General features: G+C 33.8%; 1 protein-coding gene across 6 annotated transcripts in view; it reads left to right on the top strand.

Moving 5' to 3' along the window:
• Positions 1 to 17,793, top strand: part of FCHO2 (FCH and mu domain containing endocytic adaptor 2) — an 87,778-nt gene that overhangs the window by 34,447 nt on the left and 35,538 nt on the right. For all 6 annotated transcript variants that reach the window (XM_035309562.1, XM_035309561.1, XM_035309564.1 and 3 more), the window contains exons 9-11: positions 8,887 to 8,931; positions 9,902 to 9,974; positions 13,819 to 13,843. In XM_035309562.1, coding sequence (XP_035165453.1) covers positions 8,887 to 8,931; positions 9,902 to 9,974; positions 13,819 to 13,843 — 143 coding nt within the window. The remainder of the gene's footprint in view (positions 1 to 8,886; positions 8,932 to 9,901; positions 9,975 to 13,818; positions 13,844 to 17,793) is intronic.

Here is a 17,793-nt window from a genome sequence, read left to right as displayed (position 1 = left end):
CCAGTCTGTACGTAGGGCCAGGGTTGCCCCATCCCAAGTGCAGGACCCGGCACTTGCTTTTGTTAAACTTAATGCGTTTGGTGATCACCCAGCTCTCCAACCTGTACAGATCTCTCTGCAAGGCCTTTCCACCCTCATCTGAGCCCACAACTCCTCCAAGTTTGGTGTCGTCGGCAAATTTGCTCAAAACACCTTCTAGTCCTACATCCAAATCATTTCTAAAAACATTGAAGAGGACTGGCCTTAAAATGGAGCCAGTGTATGCAGTCCTACTGGCTAGGTGTCATACTATGTGTATGCAGTCCTGCCATTTTATTTTCCCAAGACTTTGCTACTTTCAACCAAATTTGATGCAAAAGTAGAGGTTGCAAAGATTAGGTAAAAATGAGGATACAGGTAAAGAAGGACCCAAATATGTCCTGCAGTATGTCCAGTAGCTCATACTGAGAGTCAGCAGGCAACTGAGTATGTTTGTATGTTGGCCAGCTTGTGGAGAGTTTAAAACCTGCTATATCTCACATCCTGTTGTTTATCCAGCCGAAAAGAAAATATAAGATGAAGTTAAAGTGCAAAGCAAGAGAGTAGAAGAGAGTGAGAAAGAGTCTGGGAGTGGTATCAAGAAAGGGACTTGGGAGCATTGCATGCTGCGGATTGTTGTCCTAGCTGATGTTAATTTTGCCACTCATTTCATGAATTTCATTAAACTGCTTAATTTTTCTGTGTTTGTTGTCATATTCTGGTGTTGCAGGATAGTTGGATCTCAAACTTTGAACTGCTTTGAGTATGTGCTTAGTGTCTCTCGTTGAAAATTCTTGCCCTATCTGAGCAATAAAAAATATTTTCTTTGTAACTGAAGATGTTTGTCATCTTAGAGTAAAAATGTACTCTCCTTTCTGCTGATAAACATCTTAATTGATGGTAATAGTTTTAAAACTATGAGGATAATGATGCTTTTCTAGTTCATGGTTGCTGTGTAAGCCACAGGGAAATACTGCCCCTTGAGAGTAGCGTGCTTAGTGTACTCATGGAGTTAGTACCTGAAGTGCCTGAGCTGAATGATGTTTCCCTTGATCCAGTGAATAGCGTGAGGGGCTAAAAGCACCACAGCAGAATCAGGGTTAGAACAAATTGCTTGTTCAGTGGATGGAGGCAAAGTTTGCTCTCCTTTTATGTTAATCTGTTCATCTAAAAAATAAGTCATCTGGAAGTGCTACCCATGTTGCTACTGATAAGCACAGTTGTCTATGCTGCCATTGTCACCTCTGTCTTTTCAATTTTTTCAGCTGAAGCATACTGTAGTTTTCTTTTTTTTTTTTTTTTTCAAAATGTTGAAAAAGAGGATTCAGTCAAGTCTCAAGCATCTCGAGAAAGCTAGATCAATATGTAAGCCTGAGTATGTAAAAAAGATTAGTCAGAAATTCAGTGATTATTGTAGTGGAACAGTATAAAAAATATTTGTAGAATTAGGTTTAAGGATACAGCTTTACCCCAGTTTCAGTATTTTCTCTCAGTCAGGCCTATGTTCAGGTCAGTTATTCCCTTATCCTGTTTAGTGGGATAGAGCTCACCAAATCCATGAACGAATGTTTGTTTGAGAAAGTCTGGTACCAATAAGATTATACACAGATACATTATTTACTTCAAAGACTGTAATGCATCTTTATAATGCGTTCTTATAAATGAACTGTTTTTTGTTGGTGTTGTTTTTTACTTTTTTTTTTTTAATTCTAGGTTAGAAATCCTTTTTCATGGAAAAATAAAATTCTCCTTCTCTTTTTCGAAAATTACTTTTCTTTCTTGGACAGGCAATAAAAATGGGAGGTTGGTGTTAGAAACAATTTTGGTTTCCTGGTTTCTAAATTTGAAAGCTTGGATCAGGATCAGATGATGGCAAGAAAAAGATTGCTTATATGTTTGTGTACATACAGAATTGACCTTTGTGATTCAGCTTAACATCTAAACATTAAAAGCAGTCATTTGTTTTGACAGCAGCATTAATTGAGGCTAAAACAGTCGAAATTCCACTTGTATCAAGCTGTTCATTAGGAATTGCTCTCTGGCTTTAGTGCTGTCAGAAAAATAACCTGTTCTGCTATGATTAAATAGCAGAATGATGGTCGGTCCACTGAATCTGAGAGAGAGGTTGAATAAACTTTCTACTGCGGAAACAATTCAGAAGTGACACGCTGCAAGGGGGGTCAGAATGTGCATTGATATCCAGCTGAGCTGTCAACTGGCACTGGGCCAGACACGCAAAGCTTTGCCATTTGAAGCAGCATGTGAAGCATATGCAGTTTAAAAAAAATGTCCTCCTTTCATGCATGATTTACTGTCAAAGAGAAAAACTTTTGTTTTTATCAAAAACAAGAATATTGTTTTTTACTGCATTTCTAACTACAAGTGCAGATTTACAGAGTTTTTTAAAAAGCTTTTGGCTGAAAGAGATATGTTAATGTTTATATATGTGCATGGGATATGTAAACTGTTTCCTTGGAATAGAGGAAAGGCCAGAATATATGTTTATATTTATATATATATATATTTTCTTTGAGTGACTGAGGATTTGCAGTTATTGGAAATTAAATGTAGTTAATAAGAATACATGTCTGGGTGGGAGAGCATTTCTTTCTGTCATGTATAGCCCCTTTAAACTAAAAAGGACCAAAAGCAGATACAAACATAAAACATTTATTAGTTGATTTATTGACTTCTTGATTTGTTTACTTTATTTTTTAGCTTGGCAGGATTTTCCAGTTCATCGGTATACTTACTGGGGGCTCTTTTCCAGAGAATGACATAATATTGTTTGCCTTCCTGGTGATAGTAGTTGGCTTTTTTATCTGACTTGCTTATTTAAGAATTCAAACAATAACTTTTTTTTTTTTTCCAGTTATGCAAAGTGCAAATAATTTTGTTTGTCTGACCTTAGCAAAACCTTTATTTTTCCAGAGTCTCCCTAATCATATACTGGAGATAGGTTTTATAACTGGTTTTCAAGGTCGTTGACAAAGAACATAACTGTCTTGAAGACTATTGGTGTTACTTTGTACATAAATTTTGCTAGCAGGTATAAGGGTTGTTATTTATAAACCCTCTTCTGTAGTTGCCTTGTGTGTACTCTGAAAAAAATATTCCCACAGACATAGGCTAAATATGTAGCAGGTACTAAATTAAAATCAACAGTGCAATTGTATCAGCATAGTTACATTTTCTTCATCTTTGAATGAGATCAGTATCTCCTTATAGTTAGCCATCCACTTTGCTTTTTGGTGTCGTGGAAGTCTACATATATGCGTCCCATAACAAGAGAACTGTACCTATATTTTCTGAATAGTCTGGGAGACGCATCCTGAGCTAAAGATTCGGTGTTACTTTATGTATGCCAGTGTCACTCATTGTAAGCTATTAGATTAATTAAAATTGTCAGTTTCTTCAAATTGTCATTTTTTATTTTAGCAAACCAAAGCTTCCTCATTTTCAAGAACCATGAGCTGACCCACTCCTGATTTATTTGCTCGGGTCTCTAGTCAAGTAGCAGCCCTCTGCTTTCACGTCTGTAAAGCCATTGTCCGTTTTCCTTTCCTTCCTGTCTGTATCTGTCCCTGCTGGTGGCATGCTGTGAGCTGCAGCAGCCTGCTTTGGAAAGTGTTTTAAGGTGACGCTTTCTGGGAATGTGGATATACAATTAGAGGAGCTTACTAAATTTTGAGCCCCCCCTTTGTAGGTGCTAAGTTCTCATTAGCATCCTGCTAGCTAGGTATGTATCCTTAAATGACTGAAATCCTGAAATCCCACAAGATACTCATATTTCTTCCTTTTGTAAATGCTAACCTTCGTTTAGACATATTTTTTTTCTACCCAGGGAACATACAGTATCAAACAGTTTTTTAAGTTTATGTGCAAGTATTTTGGATATTTCCATCGCTGAGTTACCATTCCATAGCTCAGTGTAACAACTAGCAGGCCAGACTGTGAAGAAGTTATCTGGAGCCTGAAACTATCCATGCCTAGCCCAAAAGAACATGAATGCAAAGACTTTTGTAAAGGGTGGTGTCAGCTGTGGATTTTTACTTACTCTGCTAAGCGACCTTAAAACGTATTTTTGATTTTCATAGTCCTGGTTTAGCACTAACATTTGTTTTTATTCTTTTAATGTCTTTATTCTTTTTGTGCTCAGGTGAATGCTTGAGAATAGTCTTCCCCCTCAATACACATTATTTTCTCATCTTTCCATGAGAAAAAGTACAATTGAAATCTCAATGCTTTGACTGTAGTACTGCAGATTATTGTCATTATTATTGCAGTGTGGTAACACTTTTCAGTGCTTTGGGCTATCATGTGGCTAGGACCCTAGAGATATCCATAAAAATGTCTGCTTTAGGGAATGGCTTCAGCCCCTGTCATCACCAATACTGCTTTTCTTTCTTCAGATGTTGCGATGGACAAGTATATCAGTATACTTGCTTCAGAGGTGTCAGAAGTTAGGTTGTGCAGCATTTGGTTCTGTAGACAAAAAGTATCAGTGCCATTAAGTTAATCATGCAGGTTTTGAGCTGAAATCTTTGTTGGAGTTAACCTTTTGTCTGTGCAGCAGTAGTTGGGCACAAGTCTGTTAAGAAAACTTCTTTCCTCCTAGTGAAGAGGTAGTGCGTAGTGCATCCACATCGCTGTGTAGCTGTTATGAAAGTCAGTGTGATAGCAATACACGAGTTTTCATGCTTTGACGTGCACCTATATATTACACCTGTTTGGATACCTCCATTATTGCCAACCCGTTAGGAATTTTTGAGGATTTTCAAAGGATTAAGAAATTAGGAATTAGAAACACAGAGGTTATGGTTGTTGAGGGAAGAAAGCGTTTTGATTCAGTGTGGGGGTTATTTTTGTTGTTGTTGTTGTTGTTGTTGTTTTCAGTAGGTAGCACAGGTGCTTTTGTTATCCAAAGATACAAATACAGTGGATAATGTAGTGGAATTTCTTAAGAAAGCCTCTGAAATCCTTACTGATACTTTGCTTTCATAGCAGTATGTGTGCCTAAGGAGCTTTGGTTGGCTGCATCTTGTAGTGGGAGATGATGTGGCAACAGTACATGCTTCTAGCTGAACAACAGTATTATTACTTCTTGAGGCACAAAGCTGCCTGCCTGCGAGAAACTCTAGTTATTTTGTGGGCTACCAAATGCTCATCACAGCTGTTTTGTTTCCTAAATTGGCTCACTATACAGCACCACATAAAATATCTATTTCTGAAATGTTATTTTGGCTTAAAAATAACGCTCCTAGGGCAAAATGTGGTGCTCTTTACAGCAGGCATGTAGGGAGCAGAACTGCTGGGAGATGTGAAGTTCGGAACAAAACTCCAGAAAATTAAGAGCTACTACAAATTTCGTTCTGTTCTGCTAAAAAGTGCACAATATATGAATTTACCCTTGCTTGCCTTTGCTACAAGTATATGATAAAATATGTCAGGAGAAGGTTACATACAAATTTTAGAAATAAATAAATAAATAAAAAACATCTATGGAGTTTGGAGGAAAATGATAGACTTAATTTATTTGTTTGTGAATTTGTCAGTGACAGCCATAAGCATCTTAAATATCTGAGATTCCAAATGGTAAAGAGCCTTACAGAAGTTCAAATTAAATGGAAGAAGTAAGTTAGAATAAAAAGAAGCTTTAGAATTTTAGCTGGTTCACAGATTTTTTTGTAAGATAAAGCTGTTCTCATGATTTATCTTTCTTGTGGTATAGCAGCTAGCAGGCACAGAGAAGGGAAGAAGCATGTGGGGAGAAGGGTTATCAGTATTAACTGCACATTTTGAGGAAGCATGAACTTAGATAATTGGTATCATTAAGAAGAAAGTGCATTTACAATCTCCAAGTTAACTATATAGATCGTAGTGAAAAATGGGACCTGCTTGCTGGCATTTTTTGCACTTTTATCACATTACAGTCTGTCACTATTCTTAAGTAACCAAGAATTCTTAATTCTTAATATTCTTAAGAATATTTCAGATTGTATTTTGTAGCCTTCCATATGAGGAAAGAATATGCTTTTGACAGACTGTAAGCTCGGTGTGGTGTGGATAGGCCAGCTTGTGTTAATTCTAAATGAAAATACTGATCTGTTCTTCATGTCTTCATGTGTGTGTTTCAGTACTAAGTAAGAGTGGTCATTTCTTGAAGTAAAGAGCTTATCAATCTGTTAAAAAAAATCTACCTTCAAAGACAAACATTGGGCAAGTGTAGTGGACAAAATACAGAAACTTTGATTTGTTCATGTTGATCGGCCTTTTTTCATGCTTGTTTGAAGTGAAAGTTAAACATATCTGAAATACGAATAAGTTTTACTGGAACCTTGAATATATATATATATATTTTAATCATTAGAATAGAAGAATTAAAATCTGGGGATCCATGTTAGTAACTGGAAATGGTAAAGAGGAAGGATGGTATTCTGAAAAAGCTTTAGTATTGTTTTCTTCTAAAAATATGTTTAAGTCCCTGTTGTTTACAGTTTTTTCCTCCTGTTTTTGTTTTGGGGAAGAGTGCTTGTGGTTGGTTTGGCTTTTGTTTTTTTTTCTTGGCCAAGTGGAAATATGCATAGAAGCAAGAAATAGAAGTAGTTAAATCCCTAGCAAATTGATGAAAAATAGATTGTCTGAAGTGAAGTACTGAATAAGTAATGGGTCTGTTCTTGAGCTTTTATGTCTTTTAGTATTTTTTCTGAATTTCGTCCTCAATGTGTTTTGTACAATAGTGTTTAATGAACTAAATTAAAATTTTGGCAAAATTGCTATAGTGATGTGACAGTTCTCTGAATCAGTATTTCTTCTTTTTTTGCTGTTTTTTCATTTCTGTTTTACAATGAATTTTAAGGAGAGCAAAGAAGAAATTATTGGAAGAGCAGTCTAAAATGTCCATAAATTCACAATCTATAGCAGAATGAGAGAGCTGTTTGGAATTTGCATTTTATCTTGTGTGGAATGATTAGACTTGCATTTGAAGTTATTTAGCAATTTAAATTTAAAGGGTAGTTAAGACTGCCATTTGAAATTGGTCTTTTGATACTCTGCTCTCAAGAGCTTCATCTAGAGCCTAAGCAACTACATTAAGATAAATGAGGTATCAATGTGTCCTACCTAGTCCTGGATTTTCATGCTATTGCTACTTTTACAAACTTTTTGTTGTCTGTTTGTTTGTTTTGGGTTTTGATTTTGTTTTTAACCAGCAGGGAAAATATTACATACTTGGTCATTATTGCAATAAATATGAGTCATTACTTTGAGTATACTTTTTTTTTTTTTTTTTTTATCCAATTCTCTAGATATCTGCAAGATTTCAAAGTATCTGGTAGCTTTTATCTAGTACGCCTGAAATAATTCAGTTTGTTTAACATTACCAAGGATGGAACTACATCATCAGTTTCTCAATTATCTTTTTATCTTTTTGTTTCACATAAGTGTAAGTTTTTTTCATTTTGAGAAATGCCATCAAAATGTGGTGTTTATACTGAGTTGAACGCAGTTTTACACTTCAAGAGTTAATATACATTTTAGGGGTTACTTTACAAATATAGCCGTTTGAGGTAATTAACTAAGTAAATCAAATGCAAATTAATCCCAGTTGTGTAATTCACAATACTAATTCATAGCTAAATTATTTTTTTACTTTCGTTGTGGCACCTCTAATTGCAGTAAAGTGATTTGCTATGTTGTACTGCTTAAAAAATCAAACTGAAGCTTGTAGTCATTTTTCTTGTATATAAGATCTGTTTATATCAACTAGTTATTTTAAGACTATCACATTCATTTTGAAGTGAGTGCAAGTGAGAATGATGGAAAATGCTTGCAAGCACACCTTTTATTTTATGCGAAAACACATTGAAAATTACACTGCACTTGGTTTTATGGTAGATGTTCCAAAATAATCTCAATTTCATAATAAAGATTAATAAATTAAGAGTATTTACTAGCACATATGCTTTGGGGCAGAAGTGAAAATTGCTCTGTATTTAAAGTTTCCACAATTTTTTTACTTCCAGTTGCTTGTAATTGAAATTTGCAAGATCTCAGTCTCATTTGCAGCAGACGTGTAAGCCCCAAAAAAGGGGATGAGGAAAAAAAAATATCAATCTTACAGAATTGGGAAGTTTTTTCTTTTTTTTCCCTCTTTATTTTATCTGTAATGAGTGTATATATGAACTTCCTAAAATGGCTCATAGTGGGGCTAAACAAGCTCTAGACTTAGACAGATTGAAGAAATGAGGGTTAGATTTACCCTGTGCAATAATACCTGATTGCTACCTTGTGTTAACTCTAAAGAGAATTCACAACAATGAATTTATTTAGATACTATACTTAAATGGTGCTCACACATCACTTTTTACTGTCTAGATAATTAGCTATGAAGAAGAAACAGCAACTTAAAATACAGTCAGAAGAGGTGTGAATCTCAAAATTAGAGTTATAGCCATACTTTTTGGTTTTCATTTTTTTTACATAGCTCATCTTTAATTAAAAGAAAAGTCTAAAACTTTACACTGATGCTATATTAGAGATATAGGTTTGAATGAGAAAATGAAACAGAATAGTTTCATGTGGCTGTAGAGTGTAGGCAATGAACTTGTATTTGGGCATTGTGCACTAGAATTTTAATTTTTCACTATGAAAAAGTGAAAATATTTAATGATTTGCTGTAAATATATGATTTTACAATCTGTTTGACCATTGACAGAGCAACCATGGCTTTCCTTTACCATTTAAAGTCATAATTAGATTATCTGGTAATTTCAAGAAATATTAATAGTGGCTAAAATATTTTAGTGTTTGACCCTCATTTGAAGTTAAATTTAAGCTAATGTTTATCTTCATTGCCATTTCTTTAAGGCCCTATTGAATTTGAAGAATGTAATACGTCCACTGCTGTTGAAGGTGAGTTATTGTAGTGTAATTATTTACATAACGGTTCAGTGGATAGCACCTGGAACTGAGTAGTGAATGGTACTCAGCTTTTGAATTTATGTATCTTGAAAGTATTCCAGTCAGCTAAGAAGCAGTTGTTCTTTTAAAAAACAAACTTAGAAGAAAATAAGGCCTACGGTACTTTTTAAACTGATGCATGATGTCAGAGAATTTTAATGTTTCTTAAAAATGTACTTTGGCTAAGACCTTGTCTCTGCAGAGGTTTGGATTTGGTTCACTAACAACTGTGTAACTCCATTAACAAGTGTCAAAATATGGCCCAGGCTCTTTCTATTGTTATCATGTTAGTTGTACCAACTTTAATGCAGTGTTATGGTCACAAACCCTTTCTTAGTTGGAAATTGTTTCGCTTAGGGAATTGTTTTGAGAGGTTAAAAACTGTTTTATTTGCATACACTATGTATTTACTTCAGGGACAGAGGAGTCAACAGTATAGCTGTAGTGTCCAGCAACTTTTAAATTGCCAAGACCACAGCTGAAACTTAAATATTTTTTAACTAAAACAAAGGGGATCAATATTCAGAAACTACTCACATACTCTATTTGTTACTGGATTGGACTGGATAGAGCACATAAAGGAAGTAAATCTCATGATAGCATTTTAAAATAATACTGGAGTAATTTGTGTGCTTATGAAAACATAAGGTGCAGCTGAGTTTACAGCTACCAGATTTGAGAGGTTTAAATTATTTGGAATATTTATTTGGAATTTAAATTATTTGGAATTATACTGGAATGTATTGCAGATAGCTTGTGTTCCCTTAGTTTCTCTCCATACTACTTCCATTGCTAGATTTTTCTTGTCACTAGTTGTAGCAGCATTTAAAAGGTATTGACATTGATACGCACAAGTGTTTGACACAGCTAGATATATACTCATCTCTTTGATCTTTAAATAAGAAAAGGTTTTGTTCCATAGGGATAAAACCACGGAAGAGGAAGCCCTTTGGTTTATCAGGAATAATGAAAAAAGAAAAAGATACTGAATCTGTGTAAGTATGTTCCCAAACTGAAGCTTTGTCTTGTATGAAAACGTGTAAAGGTATGGAGATAAACATGAGCTGATGTTTAACAACTGTTTTTTCTAGCAAATTTAGAAGAATGCTAACAATATGAAAACGTCACAGCTATTTAATGATTTTGTTACAGGGGGTTTTAAAGGAAAACATTTGTTCTTAGTAGTCTACTCATGTTTAATTCTTTTCTTTGCAGAGGTAAGTAGTTCTCCCTAGTTGTACATTTGAACATTGTAGGTAATGCAATTTTCACAAGAACTCCTAATGAAATAAAAGCTGTAGATGTGGAAAAAGTGCTATATGTCTGTTTGCAGATTTGAAGCTTCTGTTATTCTTCTGTTAGAAAAGCTTTTGTGTACGGTACAGAATGTTTTTCCAGTAAATGATGTGCACACTCATGTCAGAAAGATCATCATTTTAACTCATGAATGATATCCCATCTATACCCGCTGCTCTATTCACTCTCTTTATCTCCGAGGAGTTAAGACTATCCAGAAAGTGACTCTAAATAAAAGTTTTTGCATGGATTGGTAGCGTTCCATGTATTAGTTATTATGGTTACTGTATTACATTGTATTTGGTTCTAAATTTCTAGAAGCATTTTCTCAATAGACATATTTTATTCATCAGAAAATTGCTTGCAATTTAACAGAAATGTACAATATAGAAATATTTTCAAAGTGGCAACATCTGTATGTTCTTTTTTAATACAGTTCTGAAAAATTCATAACCTAAGAACTGCAGATGATTATTTACACATACAAAAAGTGCCTTATAGCTATTATTCTTTTGGTGTTTGATTTAAATAGCGATATACTTCTAAACCATCCTTTTTCTTCATGCTGTCAAGAAAGATGCAACTGGGGCTCCAAGGTGTTATTTGCTTTAAGTCATGCTTCTATATTTCTGTTCTTTCTGTCGTTTAATCTTTCCCCACCCTCTCTTGCATTCTCTTGCGTACTTAATTTTGTTGAAGTAAATGATGAGAAAAATGTATGCAGTATGAATTTGTTCAGCAGTAAGCTAAAAATAAAGTTACAAACTTTTTTTCCTGATGATTTAGTTTAAAATTTTTTAATTAATGTGTTATGAATTATGATATTAGAGCTTTAAAGAGTTATTGTGCACGTTTTAGAAATAATGAATTATCTCTAGAAAGTTATTTACTACACTTCTTTTGTGATGCAAAACTCATTGTAAAACAGCACTATGTACATTCATTTGCCTTTTTTCCTTGCATTTACTGCATTGCAAAGTAGTGATTTTGCATATTGAGTTTTGAATACTGTTACACGATTGAGTTCTATAGCTGTCAGCTTTTCTGTCCAACAAAAAATATTTTGACACTACATGGCTTGTTACACAAGCTGATCTCTTGTATTTTTTATTAACTTGCAAGGCAAACATCTTTTTCTATCTGTTCTTTGGCAGATGATGAATGAAATTTAACATGGCCCCAGCAAAGACTGAAGGTCTTAAAGTTATTTTTTTAGAGCCAGTAAAAGGCCAGGAAGCTCCAAAATGATTCATTGCAGGTATATCACTTAATCTGCCCTTGCTCAGAGGTCATGTTTTTCCTTGACCCATCACAGAAAGAAATTTTCTGTGGTACTGAGGGTTGAAAATTGACTTCTATGCTGTTTGAGTACCTTTGTGTGCTTATCCATTGGGTCTCAATATTTCTGTGAAAGCTGGCATTTTCCAAAGACATTATATTTAAAATTGAAAGATAATCTGAGAGCTTCTTCCAGGGAGAAATTTTGTTTTTCATTGCATAGTGATGTCATCAGGTAACAAAAGTGAATGCGGCCACTCTGAAATGGGAAAATAAGTTGATTTATTTACAACAATTTGAACCAAAACTTAATTTATATTATGTTTTTGGTTTCTATATTTGCACACAACACAAAAAAGAGTAGATGTGGAGGTCAAAAAGAAAGAAATATAATTGCATGATACTGAGTTACTATATAGCAAATGCCTTAGGTTTTTACAAAGATTCTTGCACTAGTCCAGAATTTCTATCATCACATATTTAGAACTTCACGTGTTTTAATATTTGTTTTTCAAGTATAGAGGATCCATTAAGTTCTTAAGTAAAATATTCTAATAGTTATTTATCATCTATTTAAAGAGTTCTACTGCTAGTCTGTATTTGCTTGATTTCATCTTCAGCTGATGATCAGCTTACAAGCTGTGCATGATAGAGCTCTGTATCATCAGAAACTTCTCTGCACACAGGGAGTGCTTTCTTAATTTCTTGTTAAACTGGACTGGAAGTTTGTTTAGTTTGTGTAGGACATGCTTTCCAGACCTAGAATAAATAACTCTCATGCTTTGTAGGCGTTTCAGTTTATCAATCTCTGAAGTGTTGACACCTAAACCAGATGTTGTGCCCAGTAGTGTTTTTACATGGGTTATTGTCATATGCTTTATATTCTTGCTGTACAGGTTCAGTCAAAGGTTTTCCTAATTACTGCTTTGCATGATTTATTTGGTTTAGTTTTTAGCTAAAATTTTTAAATTTCCTCACAAAGTCCCCATTTTCTGAAGTGTTACCTTATACTAAAAGCATGACCCAGTTCTTTAATGTTAAAAGATTATGCATCTAGCAATATAAAAGGACATCCATCTAAAACCTGATGTCTTCATTTTCCACTTCACTAGCATTTAGAACCTTTTGAGAGAAGTCTAATACTTCAAGCTGCAAAGTAGCTTTTAAAGTAGCCGCTTCTATTGCTATGAATTCAGTTTAGCCAGCAGGGGGAGGTATGACATAGGACAATTTGACTTCGTTACACACATTTTTTGTGTGCAGCCTTTTAGAGGAGATGAGACGAGATGAGACAAGACCCTTCATCTTGCTGTGTTCCTTAATAGGCTGGACTGAATTTTGTGTTCGTGTTTCCATGTCAGCAAGTTTTCAGAACTGTTTTTACTGTAGTTTTTACTTATAACTTCTTTTAACCTTTTGGAGGTGATGTAGTTTGCTCCAAAATCTTTTTTTTTCCCTCTTTTTTTTTCCTTTTTTGAAATTTTCATAAGTACAAATTTAGGATGTTTAATTTGACAGAGCACCAAAATGTGGTTGTTCAGTTGTACTAGCATTTACAGAGTTGTTTCTGAGGGTGCAGATTAGAGAGGATTTAATCACCTGAAGGCTACTCAGGTATTCCCACATACAGTAAATGTAATTCCTTCTGGTTTTTGCATGTATTGGTGGGAAGAGAGCACTGAAATCACTATTCCTTCTGACCACTTTTTAAATTTATTTTTTAAGGGTTTTAAAGGAAGATACTTTTATTTTTTTCCTTCATTTTCTAATGCCTAACTGAAACTTTACTTGACAAGCATGAACTAGGAATGAATTTCCAAAAGGAAGAAGATCTGAATTCCTTTAAGAATAGTTTTAAGAGCTAGTTATTATCCAAAATGTTTCACTGAGTCTGGTGACTTGTACTTATTATGCACATTGTCCACAGAGACCTGACTCTTTAAGTTATTCATTCAAAATAAATCACGGTACTCCTGAATTCCATTGTTTCTTTTTGTCTTTACTATGAAGAGAGTTTGTTTTTAAAGCATTTATTGTGATTTTTTCTCCTATAGTTTTTTGAGCATAAACTTGTAGCTTCTTTTTTAAATATCATTCAGTTGAATATGGATTATTTATTGCAAAAAATTTAATAGACTTTGAGAGTCAAATGGGTTAACTTCAATGTTTCAGATTAATTTAAAATATTTTAAGAAGTATCAGAACTGGATGAAAAAAGTCATTTGTGTGTTTTGTAATTGTGTATATTCTTTATTTTTTTAATAGGGAGTGTCCAGATGCAGACTCAGTTGTAAGTAGACTTACTTCTAACACAAATGTTTATGCTAACATTGTCAAACATTGCAATTTTAAAAAATCATTTTATATATAGTCCTTGCAAAGTATTATTTATGTGATAGAGAAATTAATATCTTGCTAATGTAACTGAAGTGTTTTTTTTCTCATAATCTTTCACAATACATAAAAATATGCATCTATAATGCATTCATGTTTCCTAACAATTTTAGGTTTTAAACAGGATGTTCTTACTGTAATTATTAGCTACTTTGTTTTTCCAGTTAATAGTTTGAACGGCTTGACTAATAGATTCTGAGTGAGTTAAAAGTTCACTATATTCTCATGTGGACCCAACTTTGCATCATCACGTTCTTCTGCTTTACTACAGTCTCCCTGGAGAACCCTTCTGAAATTAATGGAGTTCTGTTTGATTGCTGGCAATAGAATGTAGGAATATAGTTTGTAAAATACTGCTTTAAATGTAGAATTTCTAGATGCACACTTCTTATGGTCTGTCATTTGTTGCTCTTAGTTGATGTGTGCTGCATCTTAGAATTTTATTTATTAAATTAAAATAAGTAACGGTTACAAATGTTAATAGTTTTTTATTTCCTTAATTCTTTTATTTTTATTTAAAAACATTGATGTTGTCTTGAATTCTTTGTAATGGATATTGGAACTCCCTGTAGCTACAGTAGGGAATATTTTACAGAATGGTTTAAGTGACTTTGGATAGACTGATTTGTTTTTCAGTTAATTTATTTAGATGCCAGTTATCTTAAACAATTTTAGTCTCCATGTGCACCTGTTGTGGATTTCTCTTATTTTTATATAATGTCTGTAAGTTTTGGTATGTGGTATAAAAACTTTTTTTTTGAGGAATTTAGTTTTAAAAAATCTAATAGGACCATTCTAAATTCAAAAGATAAAATTTGCCACATAATAGAACTGTACATGTATGCACAGCCTTGTAAGAATCATATGAGATAATTATTTTATCTTGTATAAAGTCATCTTAATTTAAAGCAGGTTTTTCAGGCTTTTCATGGAAATAATGTCTTTTGACAGTTCTGGTTGAGTCACTGGAGTGAAGCACAACTGGGTTTGACTTGCAGTATTTATTTTCTTACTTGCTTATTTTGCTTTCTACATTTTTAGAATATAATTAATTCAACTGTAAATGAGTCTGACATTAATTCTGGCTACATGAGGCACACCATATGATCATATAAGTTAGTTGTTCTGTCTAGATGTAATTTATAAATATATATATATATATATATAAAAAAAAAGCTTTCATAGTGTTTAACAACAAAACTGATACTTTCAATGCATCCTCTTCTTAATGCCCACAGTTTTTTGATTACATTTGGAATTTAAAAATTGATCTATCATTTCTTCTTGCTTCATACAAACGAAAGTATTATTCTGAATGGTAGAAAGCTTTAATATCAGAACCCATTACTGGCATGAAAAATAATGCAGTGTATCATAGATGAGATTCATTTCATCACTTACAATCAACTTATCCTGAGTGTAGTTTTACAGTTCGGGTTGGCATCCTCCTCTGGAAGGTGACATTTCATATTTTTTTTCTCTTTTTCTTGTCTTACCATAAGGCATCTTTTCTGTTTCATTTTGCAAACTTGGTCCAGGTAATTATTGCTAGTAATTATTGCACCTGGCTATCTCTGTGAGGATTATTTGATATACATCTTCACAATACATTACATGTTCCAAGAGATTGAACTTGGAATATAATTATTGCCAAAAAAAAAAAAAAAAAGCTTATTTTTGTTTGATTGCCAGAAAAATACTAAGGATGAAGTCTTAGAAAATTCAACTTATTTATGGTGTCCCCCACTAATGGTTAATTGTGATTTTGGTCATGTTTGGTCAATTACTAAAACTCTCAGGATATGGCTTTTATATTATCATGACCTTTTTCTTAAAATTGGCTTTTGTTTTTTACCAAGAATTTTAGTTGTTTTTCATTCAAGAGAAAGGACTGTAGGAGGTAACCACCTTATAGTAGTTTATAATTTTAAACACTGAGGTAAATATATTGACTTTTTAGAAGCTGAGTAACCAGTAAGAACTGACTTCAATACTGTATCTACCAGTTATCCATGGTTATATCAGTTGTCTACCAGATCCATTTTTTCATGGATTTTTGAAAATAGATATTAAGTAGCCAGTTCCATCAGGGTCTTGTCAGTAGTCCAAAAAGTATAATGCAGTATATTCTGACTTGTATTCTCTGTTTTCAGAAAACAAAACAGCAAGATTGTCCTAAGGAAGGTCTTTTGTACCAAAATGAAAGTTCTTAAATGTGTGTGTGGCAAGCTATGTGCTTATGCTCATCCTTTTTATGCAGCTGCTTGATTATGTATATTGGAAAATATAATTTTTATTGCAGATGAATAAATTGTTAATTACTATCAATATTTTTTGTAGTTGCTATAACAGGTTTTTATGTGATCATGAGTTTGAAGGCAGCTGTGAACTGAGAACTGTTTTTTGTTAAAGACGTTCAACACTTCAATAAGCATTCTCTGTTGATATAAGATCACAGTATGTCATGAGATACGAAATTCATGTGATATTATATATCAGGCTACACATGTAACTTCCATTTTCTTAATAATTAAGAAAAGTAGAAAGCTGTGTGTACACTAGAAGGAGACAGCAATTTAAGTTTGGTTATGTGTTTATTACCTAGCAAGTTGCTCCATTGGCAGAACTAATTGTCTTGTTTCCCGTGAGTTTGACATGTCTCTAGGTGTATAGGAAGATAAAAGCTCTAGAAGATATTTTCTTCTGGGAAAGCATTTACAAGGTTCCACTTGTGTCCAGCAAGGTCTGAGTTTGGATTGCAGCCCTTCCTTTGGTTGGGATACTAGCAGATCTCTCTCTTCTCCTTGACTGCCTATTTTCATGAAAACTGTAGTAATGTAATTATCTTTGAGTCCTCTGTTCTTTCTGTCAAATCCATTTGAAATTGTCCAGTAAGTTCAAAAGTAATTAAGAAGGGAGTCACAGATGCACAGAACATAGTGCCGAACCCTTTTTCCTTGGAAACTGGAATGCAAACAATATTGGGGCATCTAAAACTTTTCATTAATCTAATATGTAAAGGGTATAGCATAATGAAGATTCTGTGTAATTGTACACCATTTTTATTCCTAAGGAATGATTGAATTTGTAATTGTCATTGATTTGTGGAACACAAGTATAACCTTAATTCCATTTGGATTGCTATGTTCTAATGTTTTTCTTTATTTGTATTTTGTAATGTTTACTTCTGATCTATTTTGAGTAGCTGATGATGATACAGGATATGAACCTTTGTAGTCACAGTACAGGAGGGGAGCACTCTGAATCCTCATTTTGCTTTCTTTCTGCATCTGTGGCAGTGGAAGAAAGTGACTGAATGCTCTCTTCTAGCATATCTTTTGTATACACCCTAAAAAGAGGAGGCTGAGAATGTAACGTAAAACTCTGTCTTAGCCATGAGGATGTACCTGGGTCAAATTTGCATCTTAAATGTGATAAAAGTGGAGAGGCTCTTTTTTTCTCTTCTTCCAGGATATAAGCTTCAGCGGCTCACGTTGAGTGTGCTTTGAGTTTGCTGATCTGGATGTACAGAAAGAAGTCAGTCTTCCTCAGTAAAATGACAGAAAGTTCATCAGGCAAAAAAAGAAACAGTGAACTGTTCTGCTTAGCAATATCTTGAAGTATGCCTTGAGGAAGACTTGATAAGTAGCTCTCACTGTAGATATCCCAGAAGAGAAAATGGGCTGAAATCTTGCTGAAGATTAGTTAAGGTTCTTTGTTTTTTGACCCAGTAACCAACCTGTGAGTAGTGCTAATGTTGCTGAGGAAGGGACAAATTAAGTAACTAGACTGCAGATGTCTCCGCTCTTGTCCTTTTTATGTACATTGGAGGATCCAATAATGTGG

The sequence above is a fragment of the Oxyura jamaicensis genome, chromosome Z, assembly GCF_011077185.1.
Source record: "Oxyura jamaicensis isolate SHBP4307 breed ruddy duck chromosome Z, BPBGC_Ojam_1.0, whole genome shotgun sequence".
Lineage (NCBI taxonomy): Eukaryota > Metazoa > Chordata > Aves > Anseriformes > Anatidae > Oxyura > Oxyura jamaicensis.
The sequence above is the reverse complement of the archived record's forward strand: the minus strand, read 5'-3'. Positions and strand labels throughout refer to the sequence as shown.